Genomic DNA, 13,587 nt, shown 5'->3' on the forward strand with positions numbered 1-13,587 from the left:
TTTGTTGTCATTTCTCGAAATCTGCTCAAAAGTGATTTCTACAAAATACTTCTTGAAATCATCTACCGTCTTTTTAAAAGGCATTAGTTTGTCATTCTTTGTTTGATAATCGTCATTAATTTGATTGATGATGAGCCGAGAGTCTCCAAAAACCTATAATTGTGTGATGTTCCATTCTATGGCCATCTTGATTCCTATGACCAAAGCTTCATATTCTGTTGTATTGTTGGTGCATAGAAAACTCAATTTATATGCCTTTAGAATTGTGTGACCTTGTGGTGTAATGATTAAAATGCCTACTCCTGATCCATGCTGAGTATATGAACCATCAAAGTACAACTGCCATGTCTATTTGGTGATTGAGAGGATATCAACATCTAGAAATTCAATGTTTAAGGGATGATCATCTTGAAGTGGTGCTTTGGCCAGCTGGTCTACAATAACTTGTCCCTTGATAGCTTTCCTGTCCACATATTCAATATCAGATTCACTTAGGATCATGACCCATTTTGCTAATCTTCATGTTAATGTCGCCTTACCGAGCAAATACTTTAATGGATCTATTTTAGCAATCAGTTTGATGGAGTGAGAGAGTAGATAGTGCCGCAACTTTTGGGAAGTGAACACTACTGCTAAGCTTGCTTTCTGTTGGTGAATAATTGAGCTCGTATCCCACTAATATTATGCTGATGTAGTAAATAGCTCATTCTTTTCCTTCATTATCCTGTTGTGCGAGCAAAACTCCTAATGATACTCTTGTGGCTGATACATATAGTAACAATGACTTTCCTTGAATTGGTGACATTAGAACTAGTGGTTGCATGAGATATTCCTTGATCTTGTTGAATGCTTCTTCACATTGATTGTCCCATTTGAAATGAACATTCTTGTGTAACAGATGAGTAAATGGTTGACATTTATCTGCCAATTGAGCAACAAATCTTCTAATTGATTGCAATCTTCCTCGGAGTGATCTGAGTTGATTGATATTCTTGAGAGATGTAATTTCCATGATGGGTTTAGCTTTAGTCGGATCTATTTCTATACCTCTAGCTGAAACAATGTATCCCAATAGCTTACTTGACGTGACACCAAAGGCACATTTCTTAGGATTGAGCCTTAGCTTGTATTGTTCTAACCGGTCAAAGATATTTTCCAGTATTTGTAGATGTTCTTCTCTTTTGTATGATTTTGCCAATATGTCATCTACATAGTGTTCCATGAATGTATGCATCATGTCATGGAATATTGTTGTCATGGCTCTCTGGTAAGTAGCACCTGCATTCTTTAGTCCAAATGGCACGATGTTCCAACAGAAAGTACCGCATGGACATGTGAAAGTTGTCTTTTCTTGATCTTCTGGAGCTATTTTAATCTGATTATATCCCGAGAAACCGTCCTTTAGAGAAAACAAGGAATGTCCAGCAGTTAAATCAACAATGATGTCAATATTAGGCAAAGAAAAGTCATCCTTTAGACATGCATTATTGAGATCTTTGAACTCTGTGCATACTCTGATACTTTTATCCGGTTTAGAAACATGAACTGTGTTTGATATCCATTAAGGATACGCTACAGGTCTGATGAATCCCACGTCCAGTAATTTCTTTAGTTCTGCTTTGGCAAGGAGCTATATGAGGATGCATCTTCCTCAATTTTTGTTTTACTGGTTTATCTTCTGGAGCGACATTTAGGTGATGCATTATAAGATCTTGATCCAACCCTGGCATGTCTTCATATGAACAGGTGAAATTGATTTGTCATCTTTTAAAACATTTTAGATATTTTTGCTTTTCTTGTTTTGATAGAGAGGTTGTCGGATGTACAATCTTTGGATTATTTGTTGTTCCAATGTTGATTGCCTATGTTGGTTCAATTAGTATAGATGATCTCTCTTGATAATATTCAGGTAAGGTGTCAAATGTCCCATCTTTCGGCACCTCAAGGAGGTTTTCACTATTAGACGTGTCCTTTCTTTTTACTTTTCTTTGGTCTAATGTTGCCAATAAATGGTTTTCAAAATTAGACCTGATATTTTTTTCTTTATTTTTACTTTTGCGACTAGGAGATTTGGCACCCACTTGACTGGAAGATGCGTTGGCAAAATCCTTGGTGGAAGTTGTTGTTAGCTCAATTGCATTGAGTTATAAGGCTATAACGTGGTCATTAAGAAAGGTATCAATTTCAATATGTCCTTCATTATCTTAGTCAATAAGTTCAGGATGTATTAAAGGTAAGGGATCTTCAGGTTGAGATGTTTCAAAGGCATTAAGGGTCGTGATAGAAATGTTAAAGTCTTCAATACGTATTTCAATGTCTAGGACAATACTCTCATTAGAATGACCTCTCGCAAGTAGCTCCCGATCGTCATCGATTAAATCCAAGTCGATCGAATGTGATTCTAATTCAAGTGATCTAGTTCCTAACATTTGTCTTGCATACACATGAACTACATCGACACCCACATCTTCTTCGTAGCAGGTTTCTTCAACTGATTGTTCAGAATGATAGGAATCCCATTCCCATTCATTGGAATTTGTCTCACTAGCAGCCTACAATCTACAGATTTGTTCATATAGCTTTTGGTTTATTTCTTCTGTTTTCCTCGCTATCTCTTTTCTTCTTTCATATTCAGCTTCCTCTGGGCTGATATTCAGTTATGTTAGTCTTGATATTAGTTCTCCTTGCTTTATACCAGCTTCTTGTCTGTTTTGATTGGGAGTTGACTCTGCTTGGGAAGTGCCTTTATTTTGTCTTTCTTGCTGATTAGAAGCTCTTTCTTTTTGTGATCTTATGTTTTCTTGGTCTTGTTGTTTGGTAGATGCTTCTTCTCTTTCGATTGCAAGTTGCTCTTGTCTTTTGTCATGTTCATCTTTTTGCTGCCTAGAAGATGTTTCTTCTTGTGGAGTAACTTGTCCATACCCTAAGCCTGATTTGTCTGTAACCTACTGAGTATGAGGTTGTATGGGTTCTGAGATACCTTATTTTCTTTTTCTTATAGGACCTATTCCAGTGTATCCCATTTTTTGAAGGATGTTAAATCCTTTTCCATATTTTTTTGTGGGTATTCTGAGATTATTAATTTTTTGTTGAACTTCTTCATCTTTATATAGTCATTATAGCATATATATGTTCTTTGTTTCCTCAGATAATGTCCCAACACTAACAAATGATCCATCAAATATTGGAAGAGGTTTCACAGCTGGTTGTTGTTTTGAGTTTGATGATTTACCATAAGATTTATGAGAAAGTGGTAACTGTGACAGTGAATATTCTCCATTCCCTTGATCCCTTAGTTGTATCTGTGTTTTAAAACTTGACAAGATTGAGGAAAATGATTTTTCCTTGGATTGTGTGCTTGAAGACGATGCCTCTCTATTATGTAGAACAATGACCTCTTGTGTCAGTTTCAAATTACTACAATATTGGAATGGATTTGAGTCTGCTGAAATTATGATTTCCTGTCCATTATACAAAAACTTTAGGCACTAGTGATAAGTTGAGGGAATAACTTGTATGTTATGAATCCATGGTCTTCCCAAAAGTATGTTGTATGATAAATCTAGGTCTAGAAATTGGCATGTTGTATCTTTCTACAAGGGTCCTACTCTAATGGGTAATACCACAATTCCTTTGGAGGAACGTTCTTCTTCATCATATGCTTTGATTGTGATCTTTTTACGGGAATCAACTGCCTCTTCAGAATAACCTAAAGCACGAATAAGACTTAATGAGAAAATATTCAAGTCAACTCATCCATCTATTAGGACACATTTAACACATGTTTTATGAATAAGGACTTCAATATGCAATGGAGCATTATGGAGATGTTGCAAAGACATGTCATCTTCTTCTGTGAATGATAAGCAATGAGGAGTTGTGAGGTGTCCCACCATGGTTTGGAATTGATCTACATCGAGATCTTTGGATAGCGTCGTATCTTCTAGTGGTTATCTAAAATTTCTTTATGTGTGGTGAAAGTTTTAAAAATTCTAAAATTGATATTTGCACGGGAGTTTTCTGTAGTTGATCCACTAGACTATATTGTTTTTAAGTGGATGACATGTCCGTAGTAGGATTTGACAAAGTAACTTTGGCTTTGCTTCTTGTGATAACATGAGCGGGTTCTTGTTGTTGTTTCTCTTTGACCACAATCACATTAACCACGTTATCATAAGTATGAGCATAGTTCACTTTTGCTTTACCCTTGCCATTTTACACTACTGATGATTCACCCTTCTCATAATTAGGAAGTGGAGTTTTAAAATTTGTGTGCGATTCATTTGTCTTATGCCCATCCATAGTTATTACGCCATTATCAATCAAATCTTGGATGACGTGTTTTAACCGCTGACAATCATCTATTTGGTGTCCTTTATTTCGATGAAAATCACAATAATGGTTGTCGTTCCACCAAGAAGGTTTTACCTTGGGTTCAAAGTTTCTTGCTTCTGGAAAGGTAATCAACTTGTTTGCATGAAGTGTCTTTAGTGCTGACCCAAGTGGCTCACCAATGTTGGTAAATTTCTTGCGAAAGAAATTATTGAAATATGATTTTTGTTTATTGTCATCTTGTTGAATCGCTACTGTGTGACTTGATAGATTGAAAACCAGATGCTTTGGTTTCACATTATTATTATCCACTATCCCATCATTGATGATGTTTCAATTTCTATTCCAAAACTTGGGCTCATCATTGTTGTTATTATTAGTATTGTTGTTGGGAGGAGGATTAACTCCTTCTTTGTATATCTTCAACTCTCCTTTCTTTACCATAGCTTCCTTGATCCTGATTTCATTATCAATCATCTTTTCAAAACTTGGATGAAATTGCATTTTTTGGTTATAACTCATTTGTTCATTTAGATTGTCAATGAATATGTCCATCTTTTCATATTCTGGCACCATATAAGGATATCATGTAGCTAATCGTCTCCACCTTTGTATAAATGTAATGAAAGGTTCTCCACTCTTTTGCTTGGTGTGACACAAGTCTAGCATTGTGATCTAATATTGTATATTATATGCATATTGTGAAACAAACTTGTCCACCAATTCTGCAAATGATTTAATTCCAGGTGGAAATTTCGAGAACCATTCCATAGCTTTTCCACTTAATCTCTTTGGAAATAACCTCATTAAGTGTGTGTCCTCATGTGCGAATTCCATGCTCATTGTGCAAAATTCTCTTATATGATCTTGGGGATCAATTTTTCCATTATATTTGTCATATCTAGGAGTTTCACAATCTGGAGGAAAAGGTATCATGTTGAGACTTTTGTCAAATGGATAAGGACAAATTTCCTGTAGCGAATACTTCTTAGTAGTTCCCCTTTGTATATCTTGAATTTACGTTAGAAGAGTTTGTATCTATTGCGTGAGAGCTAAGAGAGGATCATCGACACGATTCCTCCTTGTATCATCACAATCCCTTCTTGTATCATCACGATCCCTTCTTGTGTCATCATTAGTTCTTGGTGTGTCCTCATGAGTTCTTGTGTCATCATGATTCCTTCTCGTGTCATCATTAGTTCTTCGTGTGTCCTCATGAATTCTTGTACGAATTCTTGTGTCATCCTCTTTGTGACTGAAAATTTCTTCATTTTGTTCATTATCATTGTAAGTGTCACTTGATCTTCCCCTTTGTCTTAAATCGTTTACGTCAAAATCTTGGGGGAGTTTAGCACCAACCTTTGCTAACATTAGGAAGTATTTTTCTTTTTCACCCTCCAATATTTTTTTCATGAATTTATCAAAATTAGGATCTTGTTTGATTTCTCTGTTGTGTTGATCAGTTATCTCTTCCTCTTGTATTTCATTTTCTTGTGCTATTTCCTCACGATCTTTAGCCATTTCGAGTGTTTCTATTTCTGTTTCTTTGATCTTTCATCTCAGAGCCTTGGTTAAAACGGGCATACACGTGTTTTGAATGTTTTGCGAGGTTTCAATTTTCTATAATATGCCCCAATAAGTGATCAATTGTTGAAGTAAACATGATAGATTGATAAGACATGAAATGGTCATTCAAGTATTTGCGAGTTTGCAAGTTTTTTCGGTCTTGGTTTGGAGTGCAATTTTTTTGATATTTTATATGACCAAGTTCAATAGGAATGATATATCCTATAATAGAGAACGAGGTTAATCTGATCAAGCATTGTAGTTTCGTGATAAAGGATGATAGATCCTGATGAGAAACTATGTTTGAATGATCAGTTTATTAAAGAAAATGCGATGATGCACTTTGAGATGTTAGATCTTGAACTTGATGGAAATGAATACCTGAAACCCTTAGCGTGTCTAGTCTTGAATTTGTTTTGGCAGAAGATAACTTGACCTAGCAACCCGAGAAGACAACCTATGCACAAGATGGAAAATACCAGGTATATGCTCACTGTGGACTGATTAGGGAAGTACGACAAAACCGAAAAGGCATACAAAAACATAAGTTTCTAGAACGATGAGAACAGAGTCTCATACGAAAAAGGATCATGATCCAGACGATAATATAGTGACTGCACATGACAAAAGGGAAATCTCGTACAAGCTGCTACCTATACTCGTACGATAGTTTAGGATGAACCAGACGATAATTCTCAGAGACTAGAATGACAAAATGAAAGACTTGTACGACAGTTTAGTGTGAACCAGACAATAATTCTCAAAGACCAAAATGACAAATTGGAAGACTCGTACAACGATTTATGGTGAACCAGATGATAATTCTCAGAGACCAAAATGACAAACTGGAAGACTTGTACGACAGTTTATGGTGAACCAGATGATAATTATTAGAGACCAGAATGAAAAACTAGAAGACTCGTACGACACAGGACTGGACAGGGACGAGTTTCTGGCAAGAACAAAGTTTTGACTAGTAAGTTTTGATGTTTTGATTATTTTCTCCAGTTTCAGTATTTCAGTTTCAGTTCCAAGGACAAAAACACAACAAACACGCTAGATGCAAAGTGATCTCGAGCACATCACGCTAATCCTAAGGAAGTTGGCTGAGAGAGAAAACCTTTGCTTGAAAGCTTAGGTACACTCCCAATAGCTAATTAGAATATGACCACTGAGTCTCGCACAATGGATTCTCAACAGGGTATTAGCCGACTCCAAATGCTAATGGGGGCACGATATGGTAAGTATCTTGGGAGAGTTACTATCTCTCTTGCACAAAGATTATCCCCCTTTCAGAGGTGAACTAGGTAGCTTCTATCTTAAAGTTCTTAATAAGGACTTCCATTCGAAATTACCCTTTGAAGTCGCACAAGCACGATTGAGGCCTATAGCTCGACAAGGTACCGAAACAAGATGTAGTCTCGCAAGCGTGATTGAGATCGCAAGGCCCTACAAAATGCTTGATATGAGAGATCCCAAAGAGAAAACTCAAATATCTCCGTCCTTCTAGACTTTAATCCCGAGAGGCCTATTTATTATAGTGAGTTAGAATGCTTAGGTCTAGCTGTACTCACTTGGGTTGTTCTCACAGGGTGATTACTTTTTCCCACTATGATAGGCCAACTAAAGGAACACAAATCTCAAACTCGAAAAGCTTCAAGGGTCTAGATTTATGATTGTCTATATAGACAAGAGCATACTCTCCTACCTTTTAGACTCTTCTCAAACATGGAAAACAGATTTGTTCATTTACCACATCACAATTTAAGTGCCTAGAAAACATAAGAATACAAAAAGTTTAGTTGAGTCTCTTCAGGCAACCTGCAAAAACAACGAATTAGTAGTCATATTATTTTTGAGCGATAGGCGTGTTCTTGGACAAACGTCATGAAAAAACTGGTTAGGCTGTGAAAAATCTCAAAACAGATCAGGGCTAGCATTAGCATCATCAAAATTCAATCAAGAAAAACCCTAAAATGCAATCTGTTTTTGATACGAGAAAGTAGAAACTCGTACGAGCTTTGTCACCTAGCCATATAAGAATTCTCACCTAACCGTACAACAAAGCAAAGAATATCATACTATGAAGAAAATAATTCGCACGAGATTCTATAGAATGTACAGATAGAATCTCGAAGGATGAGAATGTGATGATCTGCAAGGCCAAAAATTGAGTTTCGGGCCCCATGGTGGGCGTGAATTAATGTTTGCATGAAATCTAAAATTTGCATCTGCAACACAAACACTCAATAGATCATTACATGCATGGTTGATCAAAATAAATAAATGTAAAACCATAACAAATGGACCTATTGCCTCATAAAAGATGCAAGTATAAATTTGCTCTCAGATTTGTCTAAGCAATACCAGTGACTTGACTACACCAAGACGAAGGATTTATTCTATATGAATGCAAAACTAGATGAATACAAGATTAACAAATTAAGCTAGATTAATCTAAAACGATACGAGATATGTGATTGTATGTATGATTAATCTAAGATGCTAATTATGCTAGATGATTGAGATAAAAAATGACTATAGTAATGATGCTGAAATCTAGGATGCAAGGGATTTTTATTGCTCCAAAATGAGGGGTATTTATAGGAATTTCAAGGCCAAAGCTGAGGTGGTAGGAATCAACGGTCCATATTTGATTTGAAGATACCAAGGGCTAAGATTGGGGAAGTAGGAGAAGAGGTTGGAGGAAGGGACACTTCTCATCTGTGTGGTGACAAGTGTCAAGAAACCTTGCTCATGAGAGGGTAAGTGTCCAAGGGAGGAGAAATGTGGCAAAAGTGCCATGTGTCTCGAGGGGGGAATATCCAACCCATAATAAGTTAGGATAAAAGAGGTTAGGATGTGCAAGAAGACAGGGTTAGTTAGAATGGGTTAGGTTAGGGGGTGGTTAGGTTTGGTGGTTAGAAGTTACGAGCCATGTGCTCATATTTGAATTTAGAAATTTAAATATTAGGAAAAGATAATTAGTTTCAATAAATCATGATTTGATTTGTTTTAACTAATAATGAGACTAGAAGAGTGAATTAAAATTGGGGGGGGGGGGAAGAGGATTAATTAATCAAAGGAGAACTGTTGAAACGAACTTAATGAATAAATCCTTAGATTTATTTATAAGTAGACTAAATGGGGAAATTAATCAAATTATTTGCAAATTCAATTAATTATCTTTAGACCATTTTTTAGGTGTATACACTAGGTAATAAATTTTTCCTACTAGCTAATTTTCTAGTCTTCTTAGAGTTCGGTGTACATCATTCAAAGTTACAATCAAAGAAACAATGCAATCACCATTCTTGAAGTGAGAAACATTGAGTTTAGACGAGAGATCATAGTGCAAGCAAGAGGTATCAATAATGATAATGGTGGAGAAGATGGGAAAATGGTTACAAAGGGTGGTGGTGAGGTTAGGGGCAATAAGAATGTTGATGGGTTGGGGGAAATAGTGGTGTCATGATAGAAATAGACCCTATCCAACACATAATATTTCTATCAACATCCAACCTACTCTTTTTTTTGATAAAACCATGTTGTAATTATTTTAAGTAAACTAATGAGGGTTTATAAAAACACCTTTACCATGGATAGGGTCAAATGTCCCAAGGCTATTATTAGTGAGAGTCCAAGCATCAAATTCAAAACAAGACAGTTTAATACTATTCATCCAATTGTTGTTTATAGAGTGCTCAAACATGTTTAAGTCACTTTCAGTCACCTATAAATGGATGAATGACACAATATTGTAAAGGTGAATTTTAACATATCCATGTTGATTTCCATTTAGTTTCGTGTCTATTTTGGTGGAATAATCTAACTATAATTATATATAGACAAGTTACATATGCTTGTGGTAAGATTGGCTTACTCCTTGATCTTTATTAATCTCTATTTACTCTCACTCTAATTTTCAAATATTTGCCATTTTCTCCTCATTTATTACTTTTTCCTTATTAACATTTTATTTACCACTATTTAGAGTTCCAAATGCAAATTCACTTGTTGAATCACCATTAGGAATTAGACACAATGCATTTCTTATCATATATATGATAATTCTAATACTATTTCCTAATACAATCAAGACATTAACTCAATTGTCTATTTACAATAACTACATTCAACACCAACCTATTGAGATCTACATAATAATTAGCTATTATTTCTATATATTAGCATTGATTATTTTATTTGAACAACACCCTAAAGCTAAAATAGATAAAAAAGAAAACAACTTTTACTATTGACAATAAGGGATTCCCCTACCCTAAGTCATCAAATGCTATCTGCAAGTAGAAGGTCACTACCTCATCTTTGGCTCTCTGCCACCTTCCATACAAATTTCGACCACTCCTTTGCTTAAAGGTCTAGCTCCCTACTCTACATATAAAAGTCAACAACCATTATGCTATTTGTTATTTTGAAGCACCGTGTAACATTTTTTACCATTTAATTCATTTATGTTATCCATTTCAATCTCCTCATGCCAAATTTATGACAATTGATATAAATTATAGTGACATTCAATATTAACTGTGAGCGTTACATTTCTTTCTATTACTTTATGATTATAATAACAATATTTATATATGGGTTCTTCCAATAGTGTGTTGGTTAAGTGGCTATGTTGTTGTGACCACTGAGGTTCAAACCCTCGTTGGATCATTGTGATCGTGGGCTTGTGCCTTTGTTGATCTAACGTGCTTGTGGGTTTGAGCCTTAGCTTTGTTATATGGGGATGATGTCCCCTGATTGTGATGACCTCATGTGGAGTTGTAGGGTGTGTCGTGCCAACGTCATTGACCTTCTGCCTCCTCCAACTACTACTCTTGCCACTTAGCGACTTTTTAATTGTTATAGTTTATTTCAAATTGTACCCTATTTGACTTTCAAGATGTGATCTTGCATCTACCCACTTTTTTTTGAATATATGCATTAATATTTTCTAATTAAAAGAATGCTGATACAATTATTCATCAAAAAATTTAAATAATCATTTTGCCAGCCTATAATACAAAATATAACATAACAAAATCAGGAAATAGAGAAAATAAAGGGAAAACATATGAATAAAAGGAAAATACCAAAAACATTAAGGAAAACAAAGGAAATATAAAAATTATAGAAAAAAAGGTAATTTGGCATAGGAAGTGTGAGCCAACCGGATGGATTATGTAGATAAGAATGGGATGTTGCCAGGATGAGCCTAGATACCCATTGCTCCCATAATCCTTTTTTCTCTACCTCGATTTCTCACATTAACACCAGAAGGTCTGTTCAAAATGACATGGGTATGTGGAGCTGGCACCGGCATTCGTCTGCCCAATCTGAAGACCCATCCCAGACAATCTTCTTCACCGCTTCCTAAAGCAACATTTCCTCTTCAAATTCATTGCAAAACATCAAACACGGTGACAAAACCACCTTGTTATCCCTCTGTTCAACCCATTTCAAGCATATCCAGAAGGCATGTAGCAGTAGTTCCACTCGTAGGTTTATCACTTCTTCTAAATTTTTCCCAACCAGCCCACGCCAAAGACATCCCATTTTTTGGGATTAAAAAGCTGAAGAAAGTGGAAGAAGAAGTGGTAAAGGAGGCCCAAGAATTGGTGATCGAAGGAGAGAAGGGAGCAGAGAAAGTTGCAGAAGAAGTGAAGGAAATTGCTCAAGAGCTGGAGTCAGAAGCCTCATTGTTTGAAAGGCCTGGGGCAGCTGTGCAGGCTGGAGTAGTTGCGGGAGCAGAACTTGTAGGTGTATTGGTGGCTTCTTCAGTTGTAAATAGCATTGTGGGTCCCGAGCCTTCCAAGTAAGCTTAAATGGGTTAATTGTATTGTCTCGATCAGCTACATTTCAAGGGGGCTTAAACGGGAGTTTTCAGTGTACTTATATAATAATAGTAGCATCAAGGGTTCTGCACCTTAATAAATAAATTCATCTTATATTCTTTTTCCCCTGCATATGTAGGCCTTTAATGGAGGATATTGACAATTGTGGTACTGTGGGTTCATTTATCATTTATCATTCGTAATCCCCTGTATTCTTAGGCTTCTATTGAGAAGTGAAATGAAAATCGAATTTAAAAAAATAAAATCTGAAAAAGACCGGCTATAAATTTAGAAACTCGTGGAAGAAATAAACTTCTGGAAAAACCCTGCGATATATTTAGAAATTCTTGGAGCTTCCCATCACCTTGCTCGATCCATCATCAGGATGTGGATGTGTGCAGGATAATGGATTAGATGCCAACAAAAAATCTAAGGAGTATCTGTTCTGTAAAATCATAAACCATAGCAGCACATTTTTTTCTTGGGATTGATTTGGCCAACCAAAGGATAAAGATCTTTTCTACTAATTAGATTAACTGATAAAAATTAGGAAAAAAAAAACATTAAATCAAAAAATGCTGTAAATTTTATAAAATTTTATAAAAATGCTGTTTTTAATTTCACGTCAAATCAAGATTAAATTGCAACTTCGGAGATGAATCATGTTTAAATCATGAGCGTTTGTCCGTTCTTTGGTGCCTTGGATTTCATGTCCAAGTACAGCGAAAAAATTGGCGATCAAATCGCTTAACACACCTAATGTAGATTAGTTGCGAATTATTGTCGTTTTTTGCAGAATTTTGATACTCTGAGTTAAACAGTGTAAGGAACTCTAATCTGCAATTTATAATGTTGCAAATAGGTTATGGGTTTATTTTAGTTTATTAATTTGCTATATTCCTAGGCATGTAATGGAGGACTAAAAATCAGAGTTTTGTTTGTCGTAGCGTGCACTGTTTATTGAAAACACAGTGGGTAGTGAGACTTCCTTCCGAGCTTTCATGGGTTCATTTCAAATATTAACTAGCTATTAATGATATCAATGCTTATTTTGATTACTGTAATTGAATGAATTATGCACTTCATCAATTTGATTGATAAGGGTTTCAGATCTGAAATATTTCCCATCTGTTGAAAGACAAATGTCCAAGATATTTTTGGTAATTTTTTTCTCAACAATGGAAAGCAATTACATGTATTGCGTTTTCAAGTAAAATTCGAGTGCTTACAAAGATAAATATGTAACAAATATGGTCTTCCCCAAATCAAGAATGAATGAAGTCACATTATCTAGAAGTTCCACTCAGCGGAGGTCATTGATATATTGCATTACAAGTTTTCTCTCTAAATAATCCCACTTAGGTTGCTTATCAGTATATCTTCCCATATCAGAATGAGTACGCTGCCTGTTAGAATTAGTAATAACGGCCTCAAGCTTACCTTCTCTCTTTACTTCATCTTTGGCATTTGAGCTACCTTGCTGTACTTGTGTGTTAATAGAAGAGGATTGATTCTTTTCCTCATCGATTTCAATACAACGAGCATGGTAGCTTGTTTCATCTATATCCTTAGGCTTGGGAAGTAATGTTCAATGGAAATGTGGCCCCCTTGAAAAAGTGGCATTTCTAGAAATGGGGACGTCCCTGAGATGGTGGGATGGCTGGGAATGTCCCTTTGCTATGCCCATCGCCACCACTAGGTACGGATGTCTTCCTCGGAGGGATGTTTTTGAGGTGTCTACCCCTATTGGGGATGTTGGGGGGACGTCATCAATAGGGGGTCGTCAAGATTTCCTCGGGACTGCGAAGAAACTCCTTGAAGTCTTTTGAATGGCCGGCCATCTTGTTCA

General features: G+C 35.9%; 1 protein-coding gene across 1 annotated transcript; it reads left to right on the top strand.

The window, feature by feature from the left end:
• The first annotated feature begins 11,090 nt into the window (after positions 1-11,090).
• On the top strand, positions 11,091-11,870 carry LOC131051379 (uncharacterized). Its single transcript, XM_057985874.1, has one exon. The coding sequence runs from the start codon at positions 11,196-11,198 to the stop codon at positions 11,721-11,723; it is 528 nt and encodes a 175-aa protein (XP_057841857.1). The 5' UTR covers positions 11,091-11,195; the 3' UTR covers positions 11,724-11,870.
• Positions 11,871-13,587: the final 1,717 nt, after the last annotated feature.

Source organism: Cryptomeria japonica, chromosome 11 (genome assembly GCF_030272615.1).
Source record: "Cryptomeria japonica chromosome 11, Sugi_1.0, whole genome shotgun sequence".
In the NCBI taxonomy this organism is placed as follows: Eukaryota; Viridiplantae; Streptophyta; class Pinopsida; order Cupressales; family Cupressaceae; genus Cryptomeria; species Cryptomeria japonica.

Excerpts from the sequence above, each read along its gene's own strand:
- LOC131051379 (XM_057985874.1), top strand. The coding sequence starts at position 11,196 with ATGACATGGGTATGTGGAGCTGGCACCGGCATTCGTCTGCCCAATCTG.